The 14,745-nt window shown below is 49.7% G+C and overlaps 3 protein-coding genes across 4 annotated transcripts; 2 read left to right on the plus strand and 1 right to left on the minus strand.

Moving 5' to 3' along the window:
- Positions 1–2,494: 2,494 nt before the first annotated feature.
- On the minus strand, positions 2,495–7,690 carry LOC137793829 (DNA excision repair protein ERCC-6-like). Of its 2 annotated transcripts, XM_068590173.1 has the most exons (5): positions 7,523–7,690; positions 7,022–7,063; positions 4,630–6,751; positions 3,200–4,546; positions 2,495–2,757 (listed from the first exon to the last, which is right to left on the minus strand). In XM_068590173.1, exons 1-5 carry the CDS (start codon positions 7,576–7,578, stop codon positions 2,728–2,730), a joined length of 3,597 nt encoding a protein of 1,198 aa, XP_068446274.1. In that variant the 5' UTR covers positions 7,579–7,690; the 3' UTR covers positions 2,495–2,727. The 2 variants fall into 2 exon arrangements, with proteins under 2 accessions (XP_068446274.1, XP_068446273.1); XM_068590172.1 differs by lacking the exon at positions 2,495–2,757 and having other exon boundaries at positions 2,985–4,546.
- A 308-nt stretch (positions 7,691–7,998) lies between these two features.
- Positions 7,999–10,060, plus strand: LOC137793831 (signal recognition particle 19 kDa protein-like). Its single transcript, XM_068590175.1, has 5 exons — positions 7,999–8,232; positions 8,923–8,998; positions 9,167–9,238; positions 9,346–9,454; positions 9,777–10,060. The coding sequence occupies exons 1-5, from the start codon at positions 8,195–8,197 to the stop codon at positions 9,905–9,907; spliced, it is 426 nt and encodes a 141-aa protein (XP_068446276.1). The 5' UTR covers positions 7,999–8,194; the 3' UTR covers positions 9,908–10,060.
- A 699-nt stretch (positions 10,061–10,759) lies between these two features.
- Positions 10,760–14,313, plus strand: LOC137793830 (radial spoke head 14 homolog). The gene is made up of 6 exons (XM_068590174.1): positions 10,760–11,027; positions 11,281–11,383; positions 11,843–11,958; positions 12,361–13,393; positions 13,720–13,856; positions 13,983–14,313. Exons 1-6 carry the CDS (start codon positions 10,835–10,837, stop codon positions 14,261–14,263), a joined length of 1,863 nt encoding a protein of 620 aa, XP_068446275.1. The 5' UTR covers positions 10,760–10,834; the 3' UTR covers positions 14,264–14,313.
- The last annotated feature ends 432 nt before the right edge of the window (positions 14,314–14,745 follow it).

Below are 14,745 nucleotides of genomic sequence, written 5' to 3' on the forward strand. Positions count from 1 at the left end.
CGTGTGTCTAGCTAGCCGTGTACACACACACTTTCTATTGGAGATGAAGATGTGTGTTCATACAGTAATACGATATTATGTATCTATTAATGAGGGGTTAACATTATGGGATGTCCTGCGTTACACAGCGTTTTGCTGAGAGATATCGAGCTGCCGACTCAGCGCTGGCCGAGGTCACGCGGACAGGAAGCCGTGTCTCTGCTGAGTGTGTGTTTCCTAAAGGTCAGAGGTCGCGCAGAGACCAGGGCCTTCTGCTCAGTACCTGATTAGGGGGTCTGCCATCCGCGTCCCGCCTCAGCCGGCCTCCTATTGGCCGGGGGACGGTCAGCTGATAGGAGGAGAGGTGTTCTGTCTGCTGGGAGTCTGCAGGAGAAACACACAGACGACTGAAGCAGGAAGCACGAAGCACCACATGTGTCCTCTCCACCAATCAGGAGGCTCGCTCACACCAGCGCGCTGCAGGAAGCTGAATCATGAGATCCATGATGAGACACACACACACACACACAGTAAAGTGTGCGTATGTTCACTTTGTCTCCATCTGTTTGTGACAGACTATATGGTTAGTAACCTTGTGTATGTGTGTGTGTGTGGGGGGGGGGTGAGGAGGGGGGGGGGGAGAGCAGCTGCAGTCTCTGGTTTAACGTCTATAGATGTGGACAATGCTCTTATGTATTTAGTGGGTTAGTTAGCCTAGCTTAGCATAACGGCTGGGAGCGGAGGGAAACTGCTAGCACGGGTTAAACACTTCATACCATGAACACAACACAGAAGAAGTGATGTGGTGGGACTCTTGTTTCTATTGATTCTATTGTTTGTAATGGTTCTATTGTTTCTATTGTTTGTAATGGTTCTATTGTTTCTATTGTTTGTAATGGTTCTATTGTTTCTATTGTTTGTAATGGTTCTATTGTTTCTGGTTCTATTGGTTCTATTGAGAGGTTTCTGAGCTCAAAGTGAGAACAAATATTTTGAGCCTCAAGACATTTATTCATTTCATGTTCAGGCTGGTTAAAAAACAGTGAGTCACAGTCACACAATGTGTGTGTGTGTGTGTGTGTGTGTGTGTGTGTGTGTGTGTGTGGTGTGTTTCCAGTAAATGTATCACTCAGATTCATTCAGACTCACACCGTCACTGTCAGAGCTGCTGAAAGACTTGAAAGCTGCTTAATGCTGAACACACACACACACACACACACACACACACACACACACACACACACACACACACACATTTAGTTGTATTGTTAAACTAAAAGTTCACTGATTTTCTTTAACCAGAAGTGGGTGGAGCTAAACTATAGAGTGTAATGTCCTGTACCTCACTGTTCTCTTCATCCTCCTCTTCCTCACTGCACTCCCCTCCTCTTCCTCACTGTACTCCCCTCCTCCTCCTCTTCCTCACTGCACTCCCCTCCTCCTCTTCTTTCTCACTGTGCTCCCCTCCTCCTCTTCTTTCTCACTGTACTCCCCTCCTCCTCTTCCTCACTGTGCTCCCCTCCTCCTCCTCCTCCTCTTCCTCCTCCTCCTCCTCACTGCACTCCCCTCCTCCTCCTCTTCCTCACTGTACTCCCCCCCTCCTCCTCCTCTCACCCGTGCAGAGTGAGCTTCCGGTCAGCAGCAGCAGGCAGCAGAGCTCCAGCAGCGCCACTCTGCCTCCCATCATCTTCATCTTCTCTTCCTCTTTAAATGTCTCTCTGAGTCTGTCCTCGTGCTTCCGGTTCTGGAGCCAGTAGAGTCGTTGTCACCGCCCGGTTCTGGAGCCAGTAGAGTCGTTGTCACCGCCCCCCTCAAGCCTATGAACACCCCGGAGAGCTTTTCTTCCTCGGCCGAGCCATTCCTGTCCCGGCGGCCAGTTCGGCTCTCACTGTGCCCGTTTAGCCGCGAGTGGGATCCAAGATGTCTGCTGCTGCTGTTTCGGTTGCTTAAGGTGAGAGTTCCGACAGGAAGCGGGAGCCTGAACGCGTCCTCTGGGCCCGGTACCGTCCGTCCTCACCGAGGGAAGCAAACGTCTCCTCGTAAACTGAAGCTGGAACCTGAAACAAGCCACCAAAAACACTGGCCGCTTCCGGTGGCGCCCTTCAGAATAAGAGTCGCGACTGTTTAAAAACTCGTTAACTGTGAAGTTGTAAAGACTCTTATGTCGTTTGTATTTATTCATTTCAATTCAAACCCGTATTTCTTATTACTTTTTAATTCCACGAACATACACAATACTTTGTGGCTATCAGCCTGTAATGTTGTGTATTTGTTTATAAATACCCCGCACACTATAATGATCATAATAATGTGTTATTTTTTTCTACATTCTTTTGATAATTTTTTTAAGTGTCAATTATGTATTTGTCCTTTTCATTTTGTTGTTAAATGCACCCAATTTATTTAAAAAACTGACAACTTATAAACACTATTTCATAAAACCCTCTAATCTTCCACGAGTTAACAAATAACTTTACAACAGCGTTATTGTAAAAACAATAATGCGCGTCGTCGAAGGGCTTTTATTTTGAAGTCACCCCGGTGAAACCAGAAGGCATCCGGCTGTTATCTTCTGCTCACGTCACAAAAATAATCTCCAGCTGGGAGAAGAAAAAAAACAGCTTCGACCGCGCATGCGCCGTTTACACCGGGCTGTTCAGAGGAGCGAACCGAGCGCTCCTCTCAAGTGGCGATCAGGAGGAAGTTCGACCTTCACCGGAAGTCCACCGGGACGTCCCGACACTTTATTCAAACGCACCCATGAGGCGTTTTAAGCCGCTGAAAGAGAAGAATTAATGAGTTAAATAAAATGTTTTCCTGATATAATAAACACAAATGTTTACAATTTTCTGCTAACTCGTTCATCCAAAAGGGACAAATAAATAAAATAAAAAAGTACAGATTAAAAAATAAAAGTACTTAAAATCAAATCAACTTTTAAAGTACATCATCTTAACTTATGTTGACCCAAAGACATAAATATAAATAAATAAATAAATAAAACGTTTGACTGGAAAATGAATTTAATTAAAGTACGATAAGTACAGGTATTAAACATTTTATTTTTTATAAATAATCATTAGCAGAGTAGGTATAAAACCCGTTGCATCATAACGATGAATGGCATGAACACAGGTCTCCAGCAGCATTAGCATTAGCATTAGCATTAGCAGCGTCAGCGGCTCTGCTGCCGGTACAGCTGGATGGTCATGAGCTGGACCTCGGGGTCTCCGGGCTGCAGGTCGATGGCTCGCAGGAAGAAGCTCAAGGCCTCGTCCAGCTTCCCCTCGCTCTTCCTCTCCTTCCCTTTTCTGACCAGCGAGAGGAAGCTCTCTTCCTCTTCCTCTTCCGACGGGCCGATGCCCTTCGTCTTCACTCCAGCGGTGCACTGATCCATCTTCTCGTCGGAGGCGAGCTCGGGCACGCTTGACTCCTCCCCTTCCTGTCCTGACTCATCCATGTTGCTTGACCCCTCCCCTTCCTGTCCAGACTCCTCCTCTTCCTCTGTGTTTAACGTCTCTCCCGCTGTCTCCTCCAGCTGAAGCTCATCACGAGTTAAACCAATGATTTCCTCTTCGTACGAGTGCTTCCCTGAAACTTCCTCCTCCTCTTCTTCTTCCTCCTCCTCCTCCTTCTCCTTCTCCTCCTCCTGCTCCTCCTGCTCCTCCTCCTCCCCGACCGGTCCGAGGTCGATGTCTTCCATCATGGACAGGATGAAGGAGCGGCGTGAGGCCACAGAGGCGTTTCCTCCCAAGCTCTTTCGGAGAGGGGCGGGGCCAGATTTCGGAGTAGAGGCTCCAAGGACCTGGAACGAGTTGTTGAGTTGACCCTCCTCTTCCTCCTCCTCCTCTTCATCATCGTCACTGTCGTAAATCACCGCTGCCCTTCTCTTCTTGGTGGCCACGATGGAGCCGTCCGGATCGGAGGCGTGGCCGAGGCTCGCTCGTCGGTGTCGACTCTCGTTCAGAGACTTGTAGATGTCGAAGCTCCCGTCCGCCTGCAGCTGCAGGAGCAGCTTCCTCTCCTCCTCCTCCTCCTCGGGATCCGCCGCCTCCTCGCGGTCAGAGAACAAGTCGCTCTCCTCGAGCTGTAGATTGAAGTTTCCCCCGAAGGACTCGAGTCCCGACGGCGACGATGCGTCCGGCTTCAAGACGGAGAGACGTCTGTTCAGCGGCGCCGAGAAGGCCGGGACGCCGTCTCCCTCTGCCGCCCCGGACCGGTCCATCGGGTCTCGAGCCGCCACCAAAGACTCCTGGATGAGCAAAGACTCCTCCATCGCCTCCTCCGCCGTCACAGAAGACTCCTCGATGACCTCGGTGGCGCTCCGCTCCCGCTTGACGGCCGGGCGCTCGTCTCGGTTTCCTTCCAGATTGACGACTTCATCGTCCGACGCGACGCTCTCGTCTGCGGTGAGATCGATCACCGGGCCGGCGGCCGGTCGCACGCCCTCGAGGTCAGAACCGGACCGGTCCGGCTCCGCCCCCGGCGAGCCGCTGACATCGTGCCGCGGGAAGGACGGACCGGGTCTCGGGTCGGTTTTCCGCTCTCTGCCGTTGTCGTCGGGCTCCTGTTCACGGAGGACAGAAAATGACGTATGAATAAATGAACGCATGAATAAATACAGGAATGAACGAAAGAAATCCTCCATACCTGCTGCCGGAGCCAGGCCGGCTCCGTGCCGGACGCCACGCTCTCCGCCAGCTGCCTCTGCAGCTCCGACTCGGCCTCCATCAGCTCCTGCGCCTTCTGCACCCGGCCCTCGATGTAGTGCTGCGCCTCCCGGTCCTCCGGCGCCTCGTCCTGCTCCACGTCCAGCGAGAACATGAGGTCGTGGTCAGTGATGCCGAACATCTCCATGGCGTGCAGGCGGGCGATGTGCTCGTCCAGCTCGGGGTCGGTCCGCCGGTGCCTGGAGTGCAGCGCCTGCAGCTGCAGCTGCGTGGAGGAGCGGCGCGTGTCCTCCAGGACAAACAGCTCCTTCAGCTCCTGCTTGCTGAAGTAGCGGAACGGGTTCTTCTTGTCGCCGGTGCTCTGCCGGATGAGCGAGTCCTTGAAGACCTGCCGGCGGTAGATCTTCTCCTCCACCGTGCCGCAGGTGATCAGCCGGTAGATGACCACGTTGTCCGTCTGGCCGATGCGGTACGCCCGGTCCACCGCCTGGGCGTCCGTCGCCGGGTTCCAGCTGGGGTCGTAGATCACGACCCGGTCGGCCGCCGTCAGCGTGATGCCGACGCCGCCCACCTGCGTGGTGAGGAGGAAGACGGAGTAGCTGGCGTCCGTCTGGAAGCGGGTGATGAGCCGCTCGCGCTCCGCCAGCTGGGTCACCGTCCCGTCCAGCCGCATCACCTTGAAGCCGCGGTTCCCCAGGATGCGCTGGATGATGTCCAGAACCTTCCGGTAGCGAGCGAACACCAGCGTGCGGTGGCCCTCGTCCCGGAGCCGCTCCAGGAGGGCGAACAGGAAGACCATCTTCCCGGACTCGGCGATCAGGGTGTCGTCGGGCACGTCGGCGATGCTCCCCGCGGCGCCCGGCTGGTCTCCGTCGCGGCCGTCGGCGAGGCCCAGCTTGGCGACGGCGGCGGCGGAGAACAGCCGCGGGTGGTCGCACAGCTTCTTCATGATGTTGAGCTCGGCCAGCGGCGACCTGGTGGTCATGAGCAGCTCCTTGATGTGGTCCAGAGAGATGAACTGCCGGTACACGTCCTCCTGCACGGCGCTCAGGTACGTCCACACGATCAGGTCGTTCTTCCTCTTCAGCGCCGGCATGGCGGCTCCTGAGTCTTTCGGGGGCTCCGGCGCTCGGCCGTCGTCCTCTTCCCGCCGCGAGACGTCGGTCTTGTTGACTTCCGCCTTGGTTCTGCGCAGGAAGTGCGGCGTTATCCTGGCGACGAGGTCCTCGGACATCCGGGCCCCGAGAGCCTTCTCCCCCGGCGTGGCGTCCTTCTCTCTGGCCCGGGTGATGGGGTTCTCGTACTCCGTCTTGAAGGTCTTGGCCGTCCCCAGGAGGGTTCCACGGCACGCGAAGTCGAACAGAGCCCACATCTCCTTCAGGTTGTTCTGGACCGGCGTGCCCGTGAGGAGAACCCGGTTCTTCGCCGACACGGCGTAGACGCTCTTGGCCGTCTTGGTGGACGCCGTCTTGATCTTGTGCGCCTCGTCCAGGATCACGTAGTCCCACGTGAACTCGGCGCCGCGGTGCGCCGACAGCTGCTGCCAGTTGTTCATGACCATGGTGTAGGTGGTCAGCAGCACGCCGCCGCGGCGCTGCACCTTCTCCAGGTTGCGGGTCCTCTCCTTGACGGGGCCGTGGAAGTCCTTGACCCGCATGCCGGGCGTCCACTTGGCGAACTCCTTGGTCCAGTTGGTGATGAGCGACGTGGGCATGACCAGCAGCGTGTGCTTGGCCAGCTCGGCGTCGTACATGCCGGACAGGAAGGAGATGACCTGGATGGTCTTGCCGAGGCCCATGTCGTCCGCCAGGATGCCTCCTCTGCGGCCGTCTCGGTGGAGGCCGTACAGGAAGGCCACGCCGTCCCGCTGGTAGCCGTACAGCTTGTCGTGCAAGTCTTTAAAGAGCATCAAGCCGCTGCCGTTGACGTTGACGAAGTCGTCGTCTTCCTCCTCCTCGTCTTCCTCAGCGAGGTGGTCCTCGATCCTCTGGATCCGGCTCTTCAGTTTCTCGCTCTGCCGGATGTCGAAGGCCAGTCTGAACAACCTCAGAGCTTCCTTCATGTCTCCTTGCCGGCCGACGTTTTTCCCATCTTGGATTAATCTGAAGGAAGAAACGAGACGTTTAATATTCACTGGTTTGGTGCATCGTGGCCACGGCGACCAGGTGATGTTGGGGTCAACAGAGAGTAAACACAGAGTAAACACAGAGTAAACACTCTCTACTTTCTCTGGTTTACCAAAGAGCCTCAACGTGTTTTACTAGTTTTATACAACAGAATATTCGCTCACGGCTGTGATGTAAAACACAAAGTACTCAGAGCTCTGATAAACTGCAGTAGTACATGTCAAAATAAAAGCTTTGATGACGTACCTGCGGTAGGTTTCCACCTGCTCGTCGTCTACAGATAAACACCTGAGGAGACAAGCTCAGGGTCAAAAACACCCACAACCAGGAAGTGCAGTATTAATAATACAACATACAAATACTACAAGCCCTTCACTCAGAATACTACCTCAGTAAAATACACAATGAGATATATCTATATATATCTATACATATAGATATATCTCTCTCTCTCTCTCTATATATATATATATAGATATATAGATATATATATATATATATAGATATATAGATATATATATATATATATATATATATATATCTATATATATATAGATATCTATATATAGATATCTATATATATATATAGATATCTATATATATATATATAGAGAGAGAGAGAGAGAGAGAGAGAGAGAGAGAGAGAGATATCAGTTACTTTATATGATGACGTCATACATTGTGTTAGAACACATGAAGCGTTAGCATAAATGTGGCTAACCGATGCTAACTGTCGGCGTTACTTACTCGTCCAGTTTCTTTGATATCTCCTCTACATCGCCGTGACGTTGGTGGACATCCATGCTGACAAGGGGAGCTCCTCTCCCGCTCCGGCAGCGGACACGACACTGTGTTTTCGGCGGTAAAGCTCCAACACGAACGCTAGTAAACTAACTTAGATGTTGTGTGTTCGAACCCGACGCTTCTGGCGCCGCCAAAACCTTTCCAGCGAATCAGAAAGGACGCTGTGGTGACGCGATCACGCAGTCGTCCAATCAGGGGGGAGTACAAGTAAAGTAGGCGGGTTCAACACAAAATGACCAATGAGTAGCGTGTATCCAGACCGGAAGAGGCAATAAGGTCCTTTTTTTTCTTCTTCGCTTTCTTTTCCACCTGAGACGCATATTCATTACAACATGTTTTCGGTTAAACTAACGTCATCGTGTGTTGCTTAACCAATATAAATATAAACTGCTGGCTGTATGACGACACCAGACAAGAGTTTACTGCCTTGCTGTTACACTCCGGTGCAGTTGGGGGTGGTATGAACCTCAAACGGTGGTTTATATTCCAACAAAGAAGACGAAGAAGACACAACCGATCACTGCGCATGTGCAGCGGCCCTATGGCGGCGTGTGTACGGCAGTGAAAACCGTGTTGTTTGTCGTTTTATCCGGCTGAGACTCGACCGGACCGAACATGGCTCATCTGACCAAGAACCACGCCGACAAAGAGAGGTGAGTTCTGGCGCAGGCTTGCCTGTTAGCCCCGCTAAGCTAGGCTACAGCGAGCGAGTTGACAAACCCGTGTAGAACATTTGCGTCTTTTAAGTGTAACTCTTATTACAGCACTCTAATCTCGCTTGTTCATAGTTTCTGGCGAAAACACAACGATCCTAAAGGGTCGCTCTGTAATTCGGCATGCATTTAATTTGGGTTTTAGTTTTTCATCCAAACAAAAACTGACTTTTTGGGGGGTTTATGCTTTGGAAGTGAGGGCTTGTGAGAGAGACGTTAGAGAGGTCAACAGTCGTAAACAGAGATAACTGATGAGCTGAACGAATACCGTGTACCACTAAAATACTTGGTGTGTAAAATAAAAACATAAAGACCCGTTTTACAACGTCTGATATAGAAACGGCAGCAAACGTCAAAGTGCCCTTTTTCTACACAGAGTCTGGTGTGTGTTGCTTTTCCTTAGCATGACGTGTATTAAGGCTCCTTTAACTTCACTTTATTGATCCCTGCTGCGTTTTATTGGTTTATTCATCTTAACACTATAGAAATGTGATTATATGAATGTTTATCAACGGATTAATTCAGAGCAAGTTATCTACTGTGATTATTATGTAGTAATCTGTATTGTTTACAGTTAATTGATTCATTAATTTCTCATGAAAAGTGTGTGCGTGTGTGTGTGTGTTTCAGGTTCATCTGCGTGTATCCGATCTACATCAACAGTAAGAAGACTCTGGCCGAAGGACGGAGGATCCCGACAGAGAAGGTTCCTCCAGCTTTTAATGTTTGATGTTGTCTCCTTTTCCTCTGATACACACTTAGTGTTTATGCCCAGGGTTTTTATTGTGAAGGGTCAGGTGGCTTTGGTCCCGGTTGAAATGTGGCGCGTTTAGTCGTAGTCACGTGATGTTGACACGTTGTCGTGTGTCTGCAGGCGGTGGAGAACCCGTCATGTGCCGAGATCAGAGACGTGCTGACGGCCGCCGGGATGAACGTCTACCTGGAGGTGAGAGGAGGAGGAGGAGGAGGAGGAGGAGAAGGACGACGACGACGACGACGACGAGGAGGACAGGGACATCATGTATTTTTATATATAAAATGTGTGTTTTCCAGAACAAAATGCACCCCAGAGAGTGGAACAGAGACGTCCAGTTCAGAGGTCGAGTCAGAGTTCAGGTGAAGCAGGAAGACGGCAGCTTCTGTCAGGACAAGTTCACGTCCCGTAAGTCCTCCAGGAGACTTCTCTGGTTGTATAGAAGTCTATGCTTCATGTGTTAAAGCTGCATTCTCTCTCCTGACCACCAGGGGGCGACTCCTCTGGTTGTATAGAAGTCTATGCTTCATGTGTTAAAGCTGCATTCTCTCTCCTGACCACCAGGGGGCGACTCCTCTGGTTGTATAGAAGTCTATGCTTCATGTGTTAAAGCTGCATTCTCTCTCCTGACCACCAGGGGGCGACTCCTCTGGTGGATGATTGACAGAGATGCTTTAGGGCAGGGCTACAGGTGATTGACAGGCAGATGCAATGACGCTTGTTCCTTCAGGTAAAGACGTGATGGTCTACGTAGCTGAGATGATCCCAAAGCTGAAGACCAGAACCCAGAAGACCGGAGGAGGAGAGTCCGGTTCCCAGCAAGGAGACGGAGGAAAGAAGAGCAAGAAGAAGAAGAAGTAGTTGAAGAAATTACCATTTTTTTATTATTATTATTAATTTTCAGAATCTGAACACTGAGACAATTTTTGTTGTGAAGGTTTGTTCTTGTTTTTGTTGTTTAGACGTCTGAACCTTCATGTCCACAACAAGATCAATAAAATGTTTCCAAAGAAACACGTCCAGCTTTTGATCTAAATGGTCACGCTTCAGTATGTAGCTTCACCACAACCAGAGACCAGAACCAGAATCAGGACCGGTTAGAATCCAAACCGGTCCTGACATAAGCATAAATGAATGTAATATCAAACACACGTAACTAATACATAACTGATACATAACACAACTAATACACAATGCGTGTCTGTGGTTTGTGTGAAGTTCCACTTGTCTATTTCCTAATATTTCTTAAATCGTTATTTTCTTTTCTTCTACATTTAAATAGATAATAATGTTCAGTGTCTCCTTTATTACAAATGGAACTAGTTTGGATTTAAACTTTTGTAAAATAACGTTTTCTATTTGAAGTTCTTTAAGGATCTTGAATTATATTTAGTTTGAGATATTTTGGATGTTTTTAATATTTGTTGCTTTTAAGTCGTAATGTTTCCATCAGCTTCTCACGCTGACATATTCCGGAAGTGACGTTACTCTCCGGCTTCCGGTTTCGGTGTTGCTAGGCGGCCGTTGTGTGGCGGTTGTTCCAACGGACCCGAAATTATTAAAATAATATTAATAAAATGAATTTACGTAATATTAAATATTGAACGGTTAAAATACGTAATTGATAAATAACGATGTGTTTGTGATTTTGTTTTATCGCTTTGTGAGAAGTTCCACGGTTCTCATTGACGTAATATCCGGAAGTGACGTCTTCTCCCTGGCTTCTAGTTTCGGGTTGCTAGGCGACCGCAGTGTTTTCCCCTGCATTTCTCCGGTTGAACCGGGCAAATGGCGGATACCTCGGTGGACCAGCACGTGGTTCTGGACCCCACCCGGGCCCCGGTGGCCTTCGGCCGGCGGGCGGTGCCGCAGCTGTTCGAGGAGCTGCTGCAGCCGGATGCGGACTCCCGGCTGCGGGCCCTGGCCTCCCTCTGCGACCTGATCCACGACCCGGACCGGATCCACCACACCGCCACCGGAGGTGACGTCACGCACCTGCGTCTACGGCTATAGAATTATTATATACATTATACATTAATATATAAGTATTAATCTCGTAATACATTGTATTTACAATAGCATTTACTGTATTCTACAATGGGAGTAAAAAGTCTACAGAGGGCGGATTTCTTCTTCTTCTTCTTCTTCTTCTTCTTCTTCTTCTTCTTCTTCTTCTTCTTCTTCTTCTTCTTCTTCTTCTTCTTCTTCTTCTCCTCTTTCTTCTTCTTCTGCAGGTTTTCTGGAGCAGCTGAAAGTTTTGTTTAAAGATGAAGATTCTTCAGTCAGAACAAAAACCTGCGAGCTGCTTTACCTGATGACCTCCCACAGTATCGGCAGGTAGGCAGTTTGTAGTCCTTGTAGTCATTCTAGTCCTGTTTGTAGTCCTGTTCGTGATCATTATGGTCCTCTTTGTAGTCCTTGTAGTCCTTGTAGTCCTCTTTGTGGTCCTTGTGGTCCTTGTAGTCCTCTTTGTGGTTCTTGTAGTCCTCTTTGTGGTCCGTGTAGTCCTCTTTGTGGTCCTTGTAGTCCTCTTTGTGGTCCTTGTGGTCCTTGTAGTCCTCTTTGTGGTCCTTGTAGTCCTCTTTGTGGTCCTTGTAGTCCTCTTTGTGGTTCTTGTAGTCCTCTTTGTGGTCCGTGTAGTCCTCTTTGTGGTCCTTGTGGTCCTTGTAGTCCTCTTTGTGGTCCGTGTAGTCCTCTTTGTAGTCCTCTTTGTGGTCCTTGTAGTCCTCTTTGTGGTGCCTGTAGTCCCCGTGCTCTCCAGCAGGTGGCGGTGTAACCTGTGTGTTGCTCCTGCAGACAGGCCGTGCTGGCCTCCTCCCTCCTGCCTGCTCTGGCTACGCTGCTGGACTCCTCGTCCTCCTGCAGGAGGAGCGTCCTGGGCGTGCTGAGCCGCCTCGCTCTGCTGCCCGCAGGTGAGCCGCTCCCACTGCATGCTGGGAACTTATACAAGTTATAGTAAAGGCTTGCAGATCATATATATATATATATATATATATATATATATATATATATATATATATATATATATATATATATATATATATATATATATATTTATATATTTATATATATATATATATATATATATATTTATATATATATATATATATATATATATATATTTATATATATATATATATATATATATATATTTAAATACAAGAAAATAATTATATGTTGTATAAAACATGGCTCCTGACTGATGAACAAAGTACTAGTATATAGTATGTATTATATATTATATATTATATTTCGTGTCCTCTGATCGCTGAAGTTGGTCACAGTTTGAGTGACAGGGAGCTGAAACTCTGCAGGTGCCGACGCTCTGCTGAGTCTGGTTCCTAAACTGATGCTGAAGCTCAGAGAGGAGGAGCATGAAGACGAGGAGGAGCAGGAGGAGGAGGAGCACAAGGAGGAGCATAAGGAGGAGGAGGAGGAGCAGGAGGAGGAGGAGCATAAGGCGGAGGAGGAGCATAAGGAGGAGGATCAGAAGGAGGAGAAGGAGGAGCATAAGGAGGAGGAGGAGCAGGAGGAGGAGGAGCATAAGGCGGAGGAGGAGCATAAGGAGGAGGATCAGAAGGAGGAGAAGGAGGAGCATAAGGAGGAGGAGGAGGAGCATAAGGAGGGGGAGGAGCATAAGGAGGAGGAGGAGCATAAGGAGGGGGAGGAGCAGGAGGAGGAGGAGCACAAGGAGGAGCGCAAGGAGGAGCGCAAGGAGGAGGAGGAGCATAAGGAGGGGGAGGAGCATAAGGAGGGAGAAGAGCAGCAGGAGGAGGAGGAGCACAAGGAGGAGCACAAGGAGGAGGAGGAGCAAAAGGAGGAGGACCATAAGGAGGAGGAGGAGGAGCATAAGGAGGAGGAGGAGCATAAGGAGGAGAAGGAGCATGAGGAGAGGGAGGAGCAGGAGGAGGAGGAGCACAAAAAGGAGGAGGAGCACAAGGAGGAGAAGGAGCATGAGGAGGAGCAAAAGCAGGAGCACAAGGAGGAGGAGGAGCACAAGGAGGAGCACAAGGAGGAGGAGGAGCACAAGGAGGAGGAGGAGCATAAGGAGGAGGAGAAACATAAGGAGGAAGAAGAGTATAAGGAGGAGGAAGAGGAGCAAAAGCAGAAGCACAAGGAGGAGGAGGAGCATAAGGAGGAGGAAGAGGAGCAAAAGCAGAAGCACAAGGAGGAGGAGGAGCATAAGGAGGAGGAGGAGGTGCTGCTCCTCTCCACCATCAGCTCCTGCTCCTGGCTGGACGCTCTGCCGGCTCTGGCCTCAGACGGCGTCTCGCTGCTGGGACGCAAACTCTCCCATCGCTCCCCCAACATCCGCAGGGAGGCGGCTGGAGCGCTGATGGCCCTCAGGTCAGACACGCCTCAACTGCTTTCAGTGGTTCAGCTTGTACCACTGATTCAACTTTTACTCAACACTTCAACTTCCTTCACCTCTTATACCTTAACTGAAACTTTAGAAACTCCACTCTGTTCAAACACTTCAACTCCTTTTAGTGGTTCAACTTGAACTTAACACTCAGCTAGTGAGTGTTGTGGTGACACCAAAGTGTCACCACAACACTCACTAGCTGGCGGTTAAGCCCCTCACAGTATCCGTACTGTCCCTTTAAGAGATCTCTGCTGGTTTCAGCGTGTGTATCTGTACTGTCCCTTTAAGAGATCTCTGCTGGTTTCAGCGTGTGTGAAGACGGGAGGCGGCAGGTGTGTGAGCAGATGCTACTTCCTGTCCTGGTGCACCTGCTGCAGGATGAAGATGTGCAGGTGCAGGCCAACGCCGCCGGAGTCATCATGTACGCCACGATCATCACTCCAGGTACAAGTACACGCTGTGAAGTACTTTCCCTCACTGTGACTCCTCCCACCACCTTAAACTCACCATGTGACTCCTCCCACCACCTTTACCGCACCATGTGACACCTGCGGACCAATCGGCTTGCAGGAAAGCAGCGGTGTCTGGCCCTGGACGTGATCCCCATCCTCCTGGACCTGGTGTCCAGGGAGCAGGAGGAGGAGGAGGAGGAGGAGGAGAGGAAGAGGAGGAAGGCTCTGGTCCTGTACTCCCTCAGGGCTCTGGCGGCGCTGGCCGAGGCTCCGGCTGGCCGCTGCCTCCTGCTGAAGCGGCTCCCCCTGCTGGTGAGGAGGAGCGAGGCGGCGCAGGAGGACGAGGACGTCCGGCGCGCCGCGCAGACCGCCGTCAAGGTCGTGACCTGGACTCCATGAGCACAGCCATGATAAAGTATTACTCTTCGATTGAGTACTTTATTAGTGAATTATTGACTGAAGTCTTTCATTTTATAAGAATGTTCTTTAGTTTAGTAAAAGAAGAACTGAACTATGTCAGAAGAAGAAGAAGAGAAAATGTAGGAGGTTTCTTTTGAAGGGTCAACAAACATTATTATTTAGATTTTTATCAGTTTGAAGATTCGAACATTTTTATATGTAGAAACTTTTCTAAATATAAAAAAAAACATTTTTATTTTAATGATTAGCTCTGAAAACACCAAATATCAATAAAAAAAAAACGAAATACTAAACATGTAGATGGCATGTTACACAGTAAAAAAAAATGTTTTTATTAAAATAGTAAGAAACCACATGGAGATGCCACGAGGCAGGCTTTAGGACCCAGCGGCTCATCACCTGCAGCAGAGAACAGCTGACCGGATGATCTCAATGAAGACTGTATTAAGGTCACCAGCTCT

This window comes from Clinocottus analis, unplaced genomic scaffold (assembly GCF_023055335.1).
Source record: "Clinocottus analis isolate CAN_PGR_092001 unplaced genomic scaffold, fCliAna1.0.p SCAF_235, whole genome shotgun sequence".
In the NCBI taxonomy this organism is placed as follows: domain Eukaryota; kingdom Metazoa; phylum Chordata; class Actinopteri; order Perciformes; family Cottidae; genus Clinocottus; species Clinocottus analis.